General features: G+C 42.9%; 1 protein-coding gene across 1 annotated transcript in view; it reads left to right on the top strand.

The window, feature by feature from the left end:
- Positions 1-11,607, top strand: part of RERG (RAS like estrogen regulated growth inhibitor) — a 43,179-nt gene extending 31,572 nt beyond the window's left edge. The window contains exon 5 of the mRNA XM_077468581.1: positions 10,959-11,607. Coding sequence (XP_077324707.1) covers positions 10,959-11,366 — 408 coding nt within the window. The 3' untranslated portion in view covers positions 11,367-11,607. The remainder of the gene's footprint in view (positions 1-10,958) is intronic.
- The last annotated feature ends 4,524 nt before the right edge of the window (positions 11,608-16,131 follow it).

The following is a 16,131-nucleotide window of genomic DNA, read 5'->3' as shown; positions in this document are numbered from 1 at the left end:
ACAAAAATGAATGCAGCTCTATAGTTATTAATACATTATCAAATGTATTTTTTAAATGCAATCAGTATAGGTACCATATGACCTGGTATCCTCCTTTTGTAGTTTTCTCTACAGTAGAACACAGACTGGGTAAGGAAAAAGCAGCACAAGCTACCAGACAGAAAGATGAGCTCATCAGTCTGTTCTTTCTTTTACTGGACAGTCATTGTAGCAGATAAAAATATGATCTCCTGATCTGTCAGACAGGACTGTGCTGTGTGTCAGAGCTGAGTAAATCTCAGAACTGGAATGCACTAAAATACAAATCTTTTGGCAGATAAAAAAAACTCCTTTATTGATACCTCCCAACTTTCTGAGATGGGAATGAGGGACACCTATCAGCAAAAGTATGCAGGCATAGGACATACTCCTTGCCACACCCCCTTAAAGGAGAATTGTACAAAAAATAAGATTGGTTAAACTCACAAGTGCTTTTTTACCACTACTATTCCTTTATATTAGAAATAGGGGGAAAAAACACTGCGCTATAGTCAAATATATACAGAAAAACAGCCACAACAGCCAAAACAGCAGCCAACACCAAAAACAAACAAAGTTCAACAAGCAAAAGGTAAAAATAGTGTAGCGCTTCTATGGTGATAAGTGTAATCAACATAAATTAAAAGGATAATCATATAACAGAGATCATATGAATAATATGGATGGGTGAAGAAAAAGTCCAAAAATGGGCACAAATTTCCACAATGCAGCTGGCACGAGGATGGCCTAACCGCCTCAAAGCAGGAGGGAGATCCCACTAAACGAATGTGTCCATGTGAATCAGCTTGTCTGTAAACATCAAGGAAGGTAGATAAATACTTCTTACCAACTCTGTTGGACTCACACAGTCGTATGACAGTTGAGTCTGAAAGGCTTGAGGTCACAATCTGGGACCAAGGAGTGGATCGAGGGAGGTCCGTCGAACTGGTGAGGAAACTCCAAACGGCTGTATGCCCGATGATGTATTTCACAGATGGAACATCAGGATAGTTTATAATCCAGCTCAGACGTGGCCCATTACACACCGATACTCCAATCTCCCCAAGATGGAGAGGAAGATGTTTGGGGGTTTAGACCAAAAAGAAGAAAGGGGAAAAGAAAAAAGGGCTCCACATGGTGCGGGTCAGACGGTATAAAATAGTAATTTATTAAAGTCAAAAAATTATTAATGACTTAGTGATCACAAAAAATGGAATAAAGTGAAACTAAAAGCAATGTAGGGTGCCAACAGCTAGCCCTATTTGCTTTTAGTTTCATTTTATTCCATTTTTTGTGATCACTAAGTCATTAATAATTTTTTGACTTTAATAAATTACTATTTTATACCGTCTGACCCGCACCATGTGGAGCCCTTTTTTCTTTTCCCCTTTCTTCTTTTTGGTCTAAACCCCCAAACATCTTCCTCCCCATCTTGGGGAGATTGGAGTATCGGTGTGTAATGGGCCACGTCTGAGCTGGATTATAAACTATCCTCATGTTCCATCTGTGAAATACATCATCGGGCATACAGCCGTTTGGAGTTTCCTCACCAGTTCGACGGACCTCCCTCGATCCACTCCTTGGTCCCAGATTGTGACCTCAAGCCTTTCAGACTCAACTGTCATACGACTGTGTGAGTCCAACAGAGTTGGTAAGAAGTATTTATCTACCTTCCTTGATGTTTACAGACAAGCTGATTCACATGGACACATTCGTTTAGTGGGATCTCCCTCCTGCTTTGAGGCGGTTCGGCCATCCTCGTGCCAGCTGCATTGTGGAAATTTGTGCCCATTTTTGGACTTTTTCTTCACCCATCCATATTATTCATATGATCTCTGTTATATGATTATCCTTTTAATTTATGTTGATTACACTTATCACCATAGAAGCGCTACACTATTTTTACCTTTTATTCCTTTATATTGGCTTTTGAAACTTACAAATGCATCAATTTAGAAATCAGATGAAAGGTTTAGCTCTGGATAATACATTTTGATAGATAAAAGTGCATTTTATATACATTGATATAGATCAGACCAAAATGAGGGACAAATGAGGAGGAATGAGGGACAGAGGGACATTATTCCAAATCAGGGACAGTCCCTCGAAATCATGAGTGTGCCACAGTCCCCTAATGGCCTTGACTGGCCGGCGGATGCAAAATCAACCTCCTGTAGGGTAGCACTTGTCCCTTCCCCTCTAGAAAGAAGTCCTCTGCATGGAGGCTTCTTAACATGCATGTGTTAATGTTGCACAGCTGATTGTTTATCAGGCCCCTAGTATTAACTTACAGCTATAACACACTGCATAGCTCCCAACTGTCCCTGATTTCGAGGGACTGTCCCTGATTTGGGATGATTTGTCACTCTCTCTTTCTCATTTGTCCCTCATTTTGATCTGATCTATATAGTTGTATATAAAATGCACTTTTTATCTTTTAAGAAGTGTTTCCCAGTGTTAAACCTTTCATCCAATTGCTGAATTTTAAATTTCAAAAGCCAATATAAAGGAATAGTAGTGGGTAAAAAAAAAACACTTGTGGGTTCAATAATCAGTTTTTTTTTTGCAATTCTGCTTTAAGGGGTGTGGCAGGGTGTGTGTCCTATGCCTACATACTTTTGCTAATAGGTGTCCCTTGTTCCCATATCAAAAAGTTGGGAGGTATGCATACTGTACATAGTCCAACTCTCCTAATGACTATGCGGTCGTTTTTGTTAATCCATCTCCCAGATATGATTTGCTTCAGGGATTTTGATTGCTTTGACCTGGGACCCTATTCACACCTTCGCATTCCAGGAACATGCACAGAAAAGTGCAGTTTTGCGCATATTTCCAAAAACGCATGCTAAATTACACCAGTTTTTAATGACACCCCAATCCAGTGGCGGCTGCTGGTTTTTTTTTGTTGGGGGGGGTGGCAAACAATCCACCCACTGCCACGGCAGCTTCTCTCCGGGCGACTGCTGTCTCCATTCCCCAGCATTTCCTCCTTCCTCCTCCTGGCGGCCAATCTGATCGGATCTCATTTTGGCCAATCGGAGGATGGGTCTCATGCTTTTTTTAAGCCTTTTAGAACCTCTGACTTTAACCACGTGCTTTAAAAAAAATGCCCCCCCCCCTTGGAGTCCATGCGTCCAGCCCTGTATATCAGGGGGACAGCGCCTGTCAGTCCCTAATGGATAGGCCGCCACTGCCCCATTTCACAGCTAGCAGAAAAACATGCCAATATGTGCATTACAAATATGCATGAGGCTCACTGCCCAAAAATTTTTAAAAAAAGATGCATTAGCTACTTTGGCACATTGTTACGTGTAGGACAGCTCATTTCAGTGAATGGGCTGTCTTATGCTGTCCCGACATGCCTAAATTAAGGAAAATTTGGGACTTCCTGTCAGTGAAATGCATGTTTCCCTTGTAACCAGAAAACATTTTGCAGTAATAATTTCTTGTTATAAGCAATGTCAGCCCTCCCACGCTCCATTCAGTGGTTTCTATTGAACGCTTTGTCAGGAACAGGTGTCCTTGGGAAGATTCAGTGAGATCTCTCAATGAAAGGGCACATATTATTTTACATCCTGCTTCTAATCAAAGCTCTTGTGTTAGCGGAGGCGTTTATCTGCTAATGTCAGTTAGGTGAAACTTGTCAGGATTCAAGGCTTTTTCTTTACAGGTAATTCCATATTGCGTCAAAAGCTCCACACTGCCTGGTGCGGTCCCATTGCGATTGTGCAAAGTGCAGCTAACTCACAGTTTTCGTGCAGGTTAACTGCACCACTCCAAAACCACAGGGCCTCTTAGAAATCTATGGGAGAGTGCAGCTAACTTGCACGAAAACCGCAGTATGAAACCACCCTTACATAGACTTGTATGACAATGTAAAACCCATCTAAATTGCCTGCCTGCTGGCACAGTCCTTTACAGCTTATGCCAAGACAAATTTATAAAACATACACTATATTACCAAAAGTATTGGGACACCTGCCTTAACATGCACATGAACTTTAATGGCATTCCAGTCTTAGTCCATAGGGTTCACTATTAAGTTGTCCCACACCTTTGCAGCTATAACAGCTTCAACTCTTCTGGGAAGGCTGTCCACAAGGTTTGGGAGTGTGTCAATGGAAATGTTTAAACTTGAGTTCCAGGCGCTGTTGACTGTGAAAACCACCTTATGCTGGATTTGTGTACATTCAGCTCAACTGTGCTGCTGTCATATAGCATGGGATTGAATGCTGGAGAGAATGTTAACAACAAGAGCTGACAGCGATCAGGGGCTAGAGGGATCGATATTGACCAGTGATGGCAGTGACTCACAAATTACACCTAATATGCTAGTTGACGGTTTATTCAAAAATATTTTGAACAGTATATATGCCATTGAGCACTGGTTGTAACGGTACCGCGCTGACTGGAGGCTGGCTGGGGCACTGATGGATCACCCATGAGCACTGTCAGCTCTTGTTAAAGCGGTAGTAAACCCGCATTTTTTTTTTTTTTTTTTTTAAACCTGCAAAGCAAAAGGCATAATGAGCTAGTATGCACCGCATACTAGCTCATTATGAAATACTTACCTTAGAACGAGGCCCCGACATCTCGCCCGATCCACGCCGAGGAAGCCGACATGCTCCCTCGGCGTCTCTTCCGGGTATCGCGGCTCCGGCGCTGTGAGTGGCCGGAGCCGCGATATCGTCACTCCCGCGCATGCGCGCGGGAGATTTAAATCCGGCCGGACGAGCGCTGCCGGATTTTCGCGGAGAGAACCCCCTTGTGCGCATGCGCCGCTGCAGTCAGCGGCGCATACCGAGGGGAATATCTCCTAAACCGTACAGGTTTAGGAGATATTTTTTTTACCTACAGGTAAGCCTTATTATAGGCTTTCCTGTAGGTAAAAGTTAAAAAAGTGGGTTTACTTCCACTTTAACTATGGGAATGTTTGACCATTCTCCCAGAAGCACATTTGTGAGGTCAGGGACTACTGTGGATGAGAAGGCCTGGCTCCCAGTCTCTGCTCTAATTCATCCCAAAGGTGTTCTATCAGGTTGAGGTCAAGACTGTGCAGGCCAGTCAAGTTCCTCCATCTCAAACTCACTCATCTTTTATAAAGCAGTTCATTGACAAAAATAAATTACCATTCCATTTCGGACTGTACGCGTGTGACGGATCACTGATACTGCCCAAACTCAATGATACTGTTTTAATTTTGGCTACATGCCCTGCTCTCACCTTGATCAATGCAGAGCACCTAGTGGAGGTGAATAAAGGAAAGGTGAGTGCCCTGGTGGGGAGGAAAGAGGTTAAAGTCAACCAATAGTATTGCCCTCCTTTTCTTGGAGTACATGGGACACAGGGCCATAGTAGTTACTGTGTGGGTTATAGACCACCTTCAGGTGATGGACACTGACACACCCTAAGACAGGAAGTCCACTCCCTATATAAGCCCTCCCACTACTGGGAGTACCTCAGTTTTTGTAGCAAAGCAATATACATGTATTAGAAGAGGGGAGGGACCCCTGTGTCCCACGATGTACTCCAAGAAAAGGATTTTACAGGTAAGCTGTTATAAAAATCCTATTTTCTTTATCGTAAATCACGGGACGCAGAGCCATAGTAGTTACTATGTGGGATGTCCCAGAGCAATGCCAACTGAAGGAAGGGAGACAACAGAAGGGACAACAAATGTAGGGCACCATGAGACTAGAGGACTTATACTGCTGCCTGCAGCACACTACACCCATGCCTTTTTACATCCACCTGATAGAATCCGGTAAATGTATGGACTGAAGACCAAGTTGCAGCCTTACAGATTTGAATCATGGAAGCTTGGTGATGCACTGCCCACGAAGCACTAACAGCCCTAGTGGAGTGTGCTTTGATTTGAGAGGGTGTAATCCTCCTTTTGAAACCATAAGCTTGAACAATTACTTGCCGAATCCATTTAAAAATAGTAGATTTCGATGCTGCCTGTCCTTTTCTAGGACCTTCAGGCAACACAAATGACAAATGAAGGTAGAACAATATCCTGGTTTAGACATAGTTACATAATTAGTAAGGTTTAATAAAGACACCAGTCCACCCAGTTCAACCTTTGTGCATGTCTACAATTGTCCCTATCCCTGTACATTGCACACTTGGTCCCTACCCTCAAGGAGCCCACAATCCAAGGTCCCCATTCATATACTAGGGCCAATTTTGGACAGAAGCCAATTAGCATACCTGCATGTCTTTGGAGTGTGGGAGGAAACCCATGCAGGCACAGGGAGAACATGCAAACTCCAGGCAGGTAGTGTCGTGGTTGGGATTTGAACCAGCAGCCCTTTTTGCTGCTAGGCGAGAGTGCTAACCACTACACCACTGTGCCACCCCACACTAATTTTGGTAGAAAGTTAGGATGAGGACGTAATGCCATACCACCTTATCCTTGTGAATAATTAAATATGGCTCTTTACAAGAAAGAGCAGCCAATTCTGATACCCTTCTTGCAGGATTAAGCCGCGTTACCCCCCAAATAAATCTATGAGCCAAAGAATGTGAAGCAAGTGGTCATTGGAATAATACTGATAAGGCCGAGACCTGGCCTTTGATAGTACACAAGTCCAGCTTCATTTCTAACCCCATCTGCAGAAAGTCAAGGCTTCTACCTATGACATACTTCCTGGGGTGCCAACACCTAGATTCACACCAGGAGACATATGCTTTCCAGACTCTATAATATATGATTCTGGAGGCTGACTTCCTTGCATTAATCAAGGTAGATACCACTGAACCTGATAGCCCACGTTTCTTCAGAATATGGGTCTCAATAGCCAAACCGTTAAATTTAACGTTTGTAAGGTAGGATGGTATACCAGACCCTGCGAGAGAAGGTCTGGACGTAGTGGTAGGGCCCATGGGTCCCCAACCGCCATCCTTATGATCTCTGTATACCAGGATCTTCTGTGCCATGCTGGGGCCACAAGGATCAACGCAGAGGAGGGAGTAGGGTAATATGGCGCTCTCTGGGAATTAAAAAAAAAATATATATATATATATAATACAATGAATTAAAATATTAAGATATTAGATGAACAATGAATCGTGTCTATATAAAAAACGTATATAGATTTATTTGTGTGGGTTATAAATATATCCACACACCAGTGTCCACAATAAGGGGTTCATGGTCTATGTAGATCATCAAGGTGGTCCATGAGGAGGGTCCATAGTACAAGCTGTACCCTAGTGGGCTGCCAGTCTTAAAGCAAGAAGTAGCTCTAGGAAACAATAAATAGAGAAAGACGACGCCCTCTAAGTGCAGCAATAAAGTTACTCAAATTTATTAAAAACGGTTTAAAAACACTCACATTAGATTAGTGGTGTAAAGGCATATCTTATATACAATGTTTCATCCGTATGTCCATAGGCACGACTCATGGGGCTGTAGTACAGGGTTCACAGCATCTAACTTTTTGGCCGATGGTTAGTGGCTTAGTCCATTCCATGAAGTTCTTCAGGATGGTCAGGATGGTCGAGGTAGTGCTGGTCGCTGTAGTGCCCTTGGTCAGATCTTCAGGGAGTCTGTGTCATCAGGAGATAGGCTGGGATAGGTGGCGCTCCGGAGCATGCATGCTCCTTCATCAGGCTTTGATCAAAGCTTCGGAGCATGCATGCTCCGAAGCGCCGCCTATCCCAGCCCGCTGCACAAATGCAGAGGTACTGCCAGAAGAAATTGCATCTACTGCTTGAGCAAATAATCCAGCAACTGCCGCTGCTATTAGTGCTCAGCCTGCTTTAGTAAAACACCCCGCCAGGAAACTTTATGGCTGAAAAAAACCAAAGCATTGGATCCCGGGGTCTAGCTCTCTAAAAAGAGAAGCGTTACGGGCTAATCCTTGTTTCTTCCACCCCGAGGCCTGGGTAGCATTCAATTCGGCCTGAAAAGACACTTTGGATGGATCCAGTTGCATAGTCTGCCCCAGCAAGGAGTATTCCAGTGGAGCTCAGCATAGCACATCTTTACTCGTGACCAACACCTAGGCACTGGCGAAAAAACTGAGGTACTCCTAGTAGTGGGAGGGGTTATATAGGGAGTGGACTTCCTGTCTTAGGGTGTGCCAGTGTCCATCACCTGAAGGTGGCCTATAACCCACATAGTAACTACTATGGCTCTGTGTCCTGTGATGTATGATAAAGAAAATCTATTAAACAATGTGGGTGCAGGAAGGTTATCTGATCAGTGCTGTAATTTAGTGAACTATAAAATCTATATTCAATTAAAAATGAAAGAAGATAAAATATATAAGGTAATGAAAACTTGCTTTTTTGATTTAGGCATACGTAAACATTCTTCAAATTCTGAAAACATTATGCCATGCAGGATGGGACTTTAGAGGTGCTGGAAACCCCCTCTAAAGGTCAAAACATAACTGAAGGTAAAAAAGTATTACAAAAATAGTAAAAAAAGTCATGAGAAAAACTAGGAGTCTATACCCTTAAAAATATGAATAATTGTTCCTATACATAATATCAAAACCATAACAAACACCCCTGAAGGTAGAGTTTTCTAGTATTAAACTATTCTAATATAAGTTACAGCAGGGAATAACTTGTCCCGTGCTGAGTTTTGCCTGCATTGGCTTCGTCAAAGGGTTCAGGGGATATGTGTGGTTTGGAACAACTGAAAAAACAAGATCATATATGTAGCACCCTCTACCTTAGGTAGGTAGGTTGCTAGTGTTTTTTGTGTACTGCCAGTGCAGGTAAATGTAGGCAGGCCTAGCTGTGAGCTAGGCCTGTTTGTTTTTGATATGGGGTAGGGGAGTGGTTTAGTGTAGCAACAGGTGACTGAGATGTACTTAATCTCTCTGGCGCCTCCTCTGTTTCCAGAAGGTTCTGGGAAGGAGGCAGGGCAGAGGGCTGGAGTGACATGGGGTGCATCTGGGAGCCCTGACCAATCCCCAACTAGGATTGGCAGGGGGCAGGTCTCCTATATATACCCATGGTCAGCCTGTTGTGGGAGGAGTTGTCTGGTGGAAGAACTGAATGATGGAGTGTTAGACTGTCGTTGCCTTTGAGGGAACCCCCTTTTTGGGGGGGAGGACTCAGGCCTGGAGCTGGGGAGCTGGGAGGGAGCCTCTCTCTACAAGGTCATTGAGAGGTGTTCTGGAACAGGAGCAGGAGGAGGACAGTGGGGAGCACTGCTGGGCAGATCATTCAGGAGGGATCCATGCCGGGGTCGCTGAGTGAGAATCACAGTGAGAATCTCTGGGAGAGACATGCCAGGATTTTTTATGTGAAGCCAGAGGGAGAGACTGTGGTGTTGTGAAGTCAAGTCACTGCAGCCAGGAGAGTTGGCAGGATTTGCACCAGACTTTCTGGGATCAGTAGTCCACCAAGTATCAGTTAGCATAACTATTCTTTTCATCTAAAATGGTTTCTACAACTAAGGGGACTGCAGACCCCTGCCTGCAAATGGCTACTAGGAAAATGTTAGGACTTATTCAGAGTGAGGCCTAGCCATGTGCTAGCGGTGACAGGAATCTAGAATTGGACAGTAGAGGAAAGCAAGTGATCTCAAGTAGTGTGCTGGAGGTGATGTGAAGTAGGAGAGACTGCCAATTTAGATTCAACTACCTTTATTTCAACTAAGAAAGATTAATCATTTGGGCATCCCATGTCCCTTTTCCCCATCCAAGTTTAATCCCCTAATAAAAACAACAAAAACAAGCAAGACTGTTTATTGACTGGAGAAAGTGTGCCTGAAATGGATGTCTGACCAAGCAGGGTGATGTGTGGAGCTAGAACATGCAGCGACCCCATGGGGGCACCGCTACATATACATAATATACAATCCATAAACAATGAGCATTTATAATTTACTTTATTTTATTTTTATATGTTACCCATATAGATTTGCCCATAGAATACATAACAGTCTACTCACATGTATCTACAAAATGTGTCCGCAAAACACGGGTGCAACACCTCAGATAATAGATCAACCCACTAACTACATGAGAACTCCACCTTCAGGGGTGTTTGTTATGGTTTTGATATTATGTGTAGGAACAATTATTCATGTTTTAAGGGGATAGACCCCTATTATGTCTCGTGTCTTTTTTACTATTTATGTAAAAATACTTTTTTACCTTCAATTATGCATTGACCTTTATTCTGAGAGGGGGGGTTTCCAGCACTTCTAAAGTCCCATTCTGCATGGCATAATGTTTTTAGTTTACTAAGGCGGTGGTATTATCTTGGGGAGATGCAGACCAGAATACTGCAATCACTGAGCAGCAAATTATATCACCTGTGATGTATTTCAGTTATCTTGCAAACCTGGCCTGTTAGTGGGCCCTGAGGACAGGGTTGATGACCACTGTAGTGAGCCCTTGTACATATGGTCAGACATTCTGACAACCAAATCCGTTGGATTTTGTCCAACGGATTTTGTCCGAAAATGTTGCATACACACGGTCGGACAAAGTTGTCGGAAAATCCGATTGTACATAACGCGATGACGTTATTTCGTTACGACGGGACTACGTTCAGGCTAGTAGCCAATAGCTTTGGTCTAGGAATTTGATCTGAGCATGCGTGGCACTTTGTCTGTCGGAGTAGGCTACACATGAACGGAGTATGTCCGATCGGAGCATTTTGTCGGTAAATTTTACGGACAAGTTGGAAAACTCACACAGTCGGATTATCCGACAAACCGGTCCGATAGGACACATTCCGTCTGAATCTCCGACCGTGTGTACAAGGGCTAAGAGATGTAGTGCTGTCTTCTTCAGCCAAACTCAGATTTTTCTAGAACTTATATTCTACAAATTCTAGTTTGAATGAAATTGGTGAAATTATGTTTTCTCTCTGTTTTTTATTTCAAGTAATTTTGAATAAGTTATTTTATTTTATTTCATTTGCAGTGTGTATAATCTTCTGTTTCTCACTTTGTCTTGTCTCAGGAAGACCCTTTGCAAAGAGATGGCCACATACGCTGGGGCGAAGGTTTTGTTATTGTTTATGACATCACTGACAGAGGAAGTTTTGAAGATGCCATGTACTTTAAGAACTTGTTAGATGAAGTCAAAAAACCCAAAAATGTTACTTTTATTCTAGTAGGAAATAAAGCAGACCTGACACATTCACGGCAAGTAAGTACAGAAGAAGGAGAAAGACTGGCCGCAGAGCTGTCCTGCGCTTTTTACGAATGCTCTGCATGTACCGGTGAAGGAAACATCACTGATGCTTTTTATGAACTATGCCGAGAAATAAAACGTCGCAAAATGGTTCAAGGAAAGACTAGAAGAAGAAGTTCTACGACTCATGTCAAACAAGCTATTAACAAAATGCTAACTAAGATTAGTAGCTGAAGAGAGAGAATCGATGTGTATGAAGCTGATCTCTGTCTTCTTGCTTAAAAATAAAGATGTTAGCTAGTAGCTACTATTTTAAATTATTTTTAATATTTTGAAATTGTTATGTATTTTATTGTCATTGTAAATAACCATATTTATACACTGGTGTTATAGCTATATCCTTTATTATGTTCGAACACCTGCTTATATATGATATTGGCAATGTTGCAGGAATGATTAAACTATTTTACATGTAGCGTTATTGTTAAGTCTTTTTCTGGGAATAGTTTATTAAGCAGCAGTGGCGGCCGGGGGGGAATTTTTTTTTTTAGGGGGGCGGCAAACAGTACCGTATATACTCGAGTATAGGCCGACCCGAATATAAGCCGAGGCCCCCAATTTACCCCCAAAAAAACTGGCAAACTTATTGACTCGTGTATAAGCCGAGGGTGAGACATGCCTGTCCATCCCTGTGTGTGTGTCCGTCCATCCCTGTGTGTCCGTCCATCCCTGTGTGTCCGTCCATCCCTGTGTGTCCGTCCATCCATCCCTGTGTGTGTGTGTGTCCATCCATCCATCCATCCCTGTGTGTGTGTGTCTCCATCCATCCATCCATCCATCCATCCCTGTGTGTGTGTGTCTCCATCCATCCATCCCTGTGTGTGTCTCCATCCATCCACCCATCCCTGTGTGTGTCTCCATCCATCCACCCATCCCTGTGTGTGTGTGTATCCATGTGTGTGTGTGTGTGTGTGTGTGTGTGTGTGTGTGTGTGTGTGTGTGTGTGTCCAGCCTACCTTTGTCCCGAGCCTCCGTCCCGTGCCTTGCCTCCTTGCCTCCGTTCCGTCCCGTGCCGTGCCTTGCCGTCGTGTCGTGCCTTGCCTTGCCTTGCCTTGCCTCCGTCCCGTCCCGTCCCGTGCGGTGCCGTGCCTTGCCTTGCCTTGCCTTGCCTTGCCTCCGTCCCGTGCCCTCTTCGGCGGCCATTGTAAAATTCAAAAGCCGCGCCTCCTCCTTCGCCTGTGATAGGCGGAACACTGAATTTCCCAGCAGCCTGTGTTCCGCCTATCACGGACGTCGTATCATCCTCGTCCGTAGTACGAGGATGAGCGGATGCCCGTGATAGGCGGAACACAGGCTGCTGGGAAATTCAGTGTTCCGCCTATCACAGGCGAAGGCGGAGCCGGAGGCGCGGCTTTTGAATCAGAATGGCCGCTGTCTGTCTGCTCGACACGCTGATCGAGCGGGCAGACAGCGATGACTCGAGTATAAGCCGAGGGGGGCACTTTCAGCCTCAAAAAAGAGGCTGAAAATCTCGGCTTATACTCGAGTATATACGGTATATTCATTCACTGTTGTAACACACCTGGGTGGGATCGGAGCGCCTGAGCCCACCCTATTTTGTGGCCTATTAAAGCCTCTGGCTCTAATCAGGTGCTTAAAAAAAACAGCTGCTGTAATTCATGCACCCGGTGCCCTGAAAAAGGCTAGAGGCGTGATATATTTATTCTATGCATGAATCTATCCATTGCAAATAGGGGGGTAGAGTGGAGAGAGGGGTGGTGCTCGGGCGCCCTTAATGGATGGGCCACCATTGTTAAGCAGATTGGCAATGTCATTATTAGAAAAAGGTTCACTTTTATCAAGTCCCTGGGTTGAACAAAAAATCAAAAAAATTACATCTACACAGGCGATGTGGGATCTCCACTGTCACACTATTGTATTCTGACAGCGGGGACTCGCTCCTCATCAATATGCACAGATTAGAGCTGCAGCCATAGGCTTTCCAGCATGAACGCGTGAGAGACCACTTTCTTTTGAACAGAGAGGAGTACACACATACCAAAAGTTCCTGCTGAACCTGCCAAATTTCCGTATGTACAGTATGTACCCGGCTTAAATCCACCTATTGTTTTCTACAGTGGAGCCTGCAAAGCAATGAAAAAGTAATGAGTGGATTACAAGTACAATGCTTAAACTCCTGCAGACTATTCTTCTGCAATAATGTCACTGCACCTGTGCTCCATTGAGAACTACAGATCCTTCTGCCGCAGTGGCAAATAGTACTTGTTTTTTCAGATTCCTGTTAATGAATTATGTGGCTGTGCGGGCACAGTTTTGCCAAATTAAAAAATGTTATAAAAATTTCTAAATTTTCATTGACAGGAAAAAAAAGAAAGGAAGAAGTAAATGATATAAAAGATAAAAGGGGAGAATACAAAAATCCTTCAGTATTCATACTTCCTCTTCAATAAACATAACCATGTATAAAGTCTAGTCATATGTATTTCTACACATGCCTATGTATCTTTCCTCCCAGTCTTATATCAATACTAATATGAACATTATTTTTCCTAAAACTCTATTGGACTTCCTTAAAATTACACAAAAAAAAAATAATAAGGACAATAAGAGAGACCTTAATCAATTTCACAGACACAAAGCTATACATTAAGGTCCTAAAATTATCTGTTTTCATATTAATAATTCAGGGGGGCCCACCTTAAACGAAAGACCTCGTATCTATCATGTCGTTGTGCAAGTTTTACCTCCATCCTCATTAAACAATGGCATGATTTTTTATTGTGTTAAATCAAAGCCATAATGAAAACACAACGTACAAATATGTGACATCCCAAGCCAACATAGAAAGGCTCTCTAGTCAATTCAAGATGTTCATAACAGACTCGTTGAAAAACACTATACAATCCAGAGGATCTTTTATATTCCTAACATAAAGGTGTAGGAAACAGACGGTAAAGGTAGAGAAGAGGAGGGGGAAATAAATAGAAAAGAGAAGAGGGGGGGGAAGAGATAGGAGGAAGAAAACACATAGAAGGCATAGAGGGGCCATCACAATAGCAATAGGATGTTTGTTTTTACCAGAATAATCATAATTTTTTAGGTAATTCTGGATTTTTACTATAAAAATATTTGTATCAACAACCCTGATGGGGAGGTTTGGAGGTAGTAAGAGACTGGGGTATATATTGGGATATACATTATATGTTGCCATGGTGTTGATGAAAACTCTGCCCTTAAGGAAGTCCCACAGAAATAATGCTTTCATCCCCAGTGGACTGAGGTCGGTTGGCAGATTAAAAAACAGACAGTCGAAGCTTATGGACTTTAATGGTACCTAAGAAGGACTGAACCACATTAGATTCACATAAAAAATATTTTATTACAAAAAAATTACACATAAAGTTATATAGCAAATGCGCTTTAAAAATCATATGGTTATTGGATAGGCTGGTACATATATATACTCTACAAATTGTTTCTTTAAAGATGGCCAGGAGGTTGACACGTTTCACAAACAGCTTCCTCAGGACCTCAATTCCTTGACCACAAAGAAACTAGACCCATCCATGAAACAAAGTTCACAACAAATAATTACATAGTATGCAGAATATACATAATGCAGCACAGTATATAACAATTATGCCCTGTCTTCCCAAATAAAAAAGAAGGGCCTCTTACATGTATATCCTGAAGTATAGTAAGAGCCAGCAACACACCATGCAGCAAAATATGCCTCAAAACAACAGTTTGTTTGTAGGGGTACACTAGAGATGTATCTAGTATTCGAAGCGTAATCAATTATTGGAGGTATCCTGTTAGAGCTACATATTAAGTACACTGGAGAAAGGGGTGGCTATATATATGGAATATATTATATTTAAACCTACCAGTTTAAGATATTGTTTTCCTGAATAAAAGCAAGAGAGTAATGATCATGAAGATTAATATCCCCAAATTCGCTGGGATAAATATATCGGAGAACCTGTAACATCCAGCATGGCACAGTTAGTAAACCAATCACCATATCTCTACCTCTGGGGTCTCAAACTTGCGGCCCTCCAGCTGTTGTGAAACTACAAGTCCCATCATGCCTCTGCCTGTGGGAGTTATGCTTGTAACTGTGAGCCTTGCAATGTCTCATGGGACTTGTAGTTTCGCAACTGTTGGAGGGCCGCCAGTTTGAGACCCCTGCTCTACCTACTTTACAAATGCGCAAAACAGCTAACTAAGAAAGTTCCATTCCTCCTTACCTAATACATGATAGTATTCCACAAACACTGGGTCAGAAGAAATTATCAAGGTACTTCTTTAAGCCATATCACTCATGGAAGCAATTTGGTTTTAGCCTACGAAAATATGAGGCAAACCCCAATAAATCAATATTATCCTTATAGTAACATATCAAACTACACTGCTGATTTCCCATATGGGGAACTCTGATCCAATCATACTCAATAACCAAACACTTTGATGAACACTCACCTAAAATTATGTCCGCCTTTAAATAGCACCAGATATAAGTTATTTTCTGTGTGTTAAACCACCTTAGTATACCAAGCCATTTGTAACAATAAACATATTCCTAAACTGCTCACTCCATGTATCCATCTGTTTTACATGGCAAACACAAGGGTAGAAAAAGGGGGAGATTACATTGCTCATCTCTCCAGTGCACAGGCAAACTCAAACAGCCTCCAGCATTAGACCTCTTTCACATGACCAATCTGTTCAGGTCCGCCTGTCAGTTTTTCAGGCGGACCTGAATGGATGCTCCATAGACCTCTATGGAGCGTCGGATGTCAGCGGTGACATGTCTGCTGACATCCGACCCGCTCCGATCTGAAAAAGTGTGATGGAGGAAAAACCTACTTTTCCATTCTTCTGCAGATCAGATGACGGCGGTCCATCGTCATCCGATCTCCCATAGGGGAGAACGGCGCTCCGACAGGTCCGTCCCTGCGCAGTGTGCAGAGACGGA

This window comes from Lithobates pipiens, unplaced genomic scaffold, assembly GCF_037356315.1.
Source record: "Lithobates pipiens isolate NorthernLeopardFrog02 unplaced genomic scaffold, aLitPip1_a1.2 Scaffold_8, whole genome shotgun sequence".
NCBI classification, from domain to species: Eukaryota; Metazoa; Chordata; class Amphibia; order Anura; family Ranidae; genus Lithobates; species Lithobates pipiens.
The sequence above is the reverse complement of the archived record's forward strand: the minus strand, read 5'-3'. Positions and strand labels throughout refer to the sequence as shown.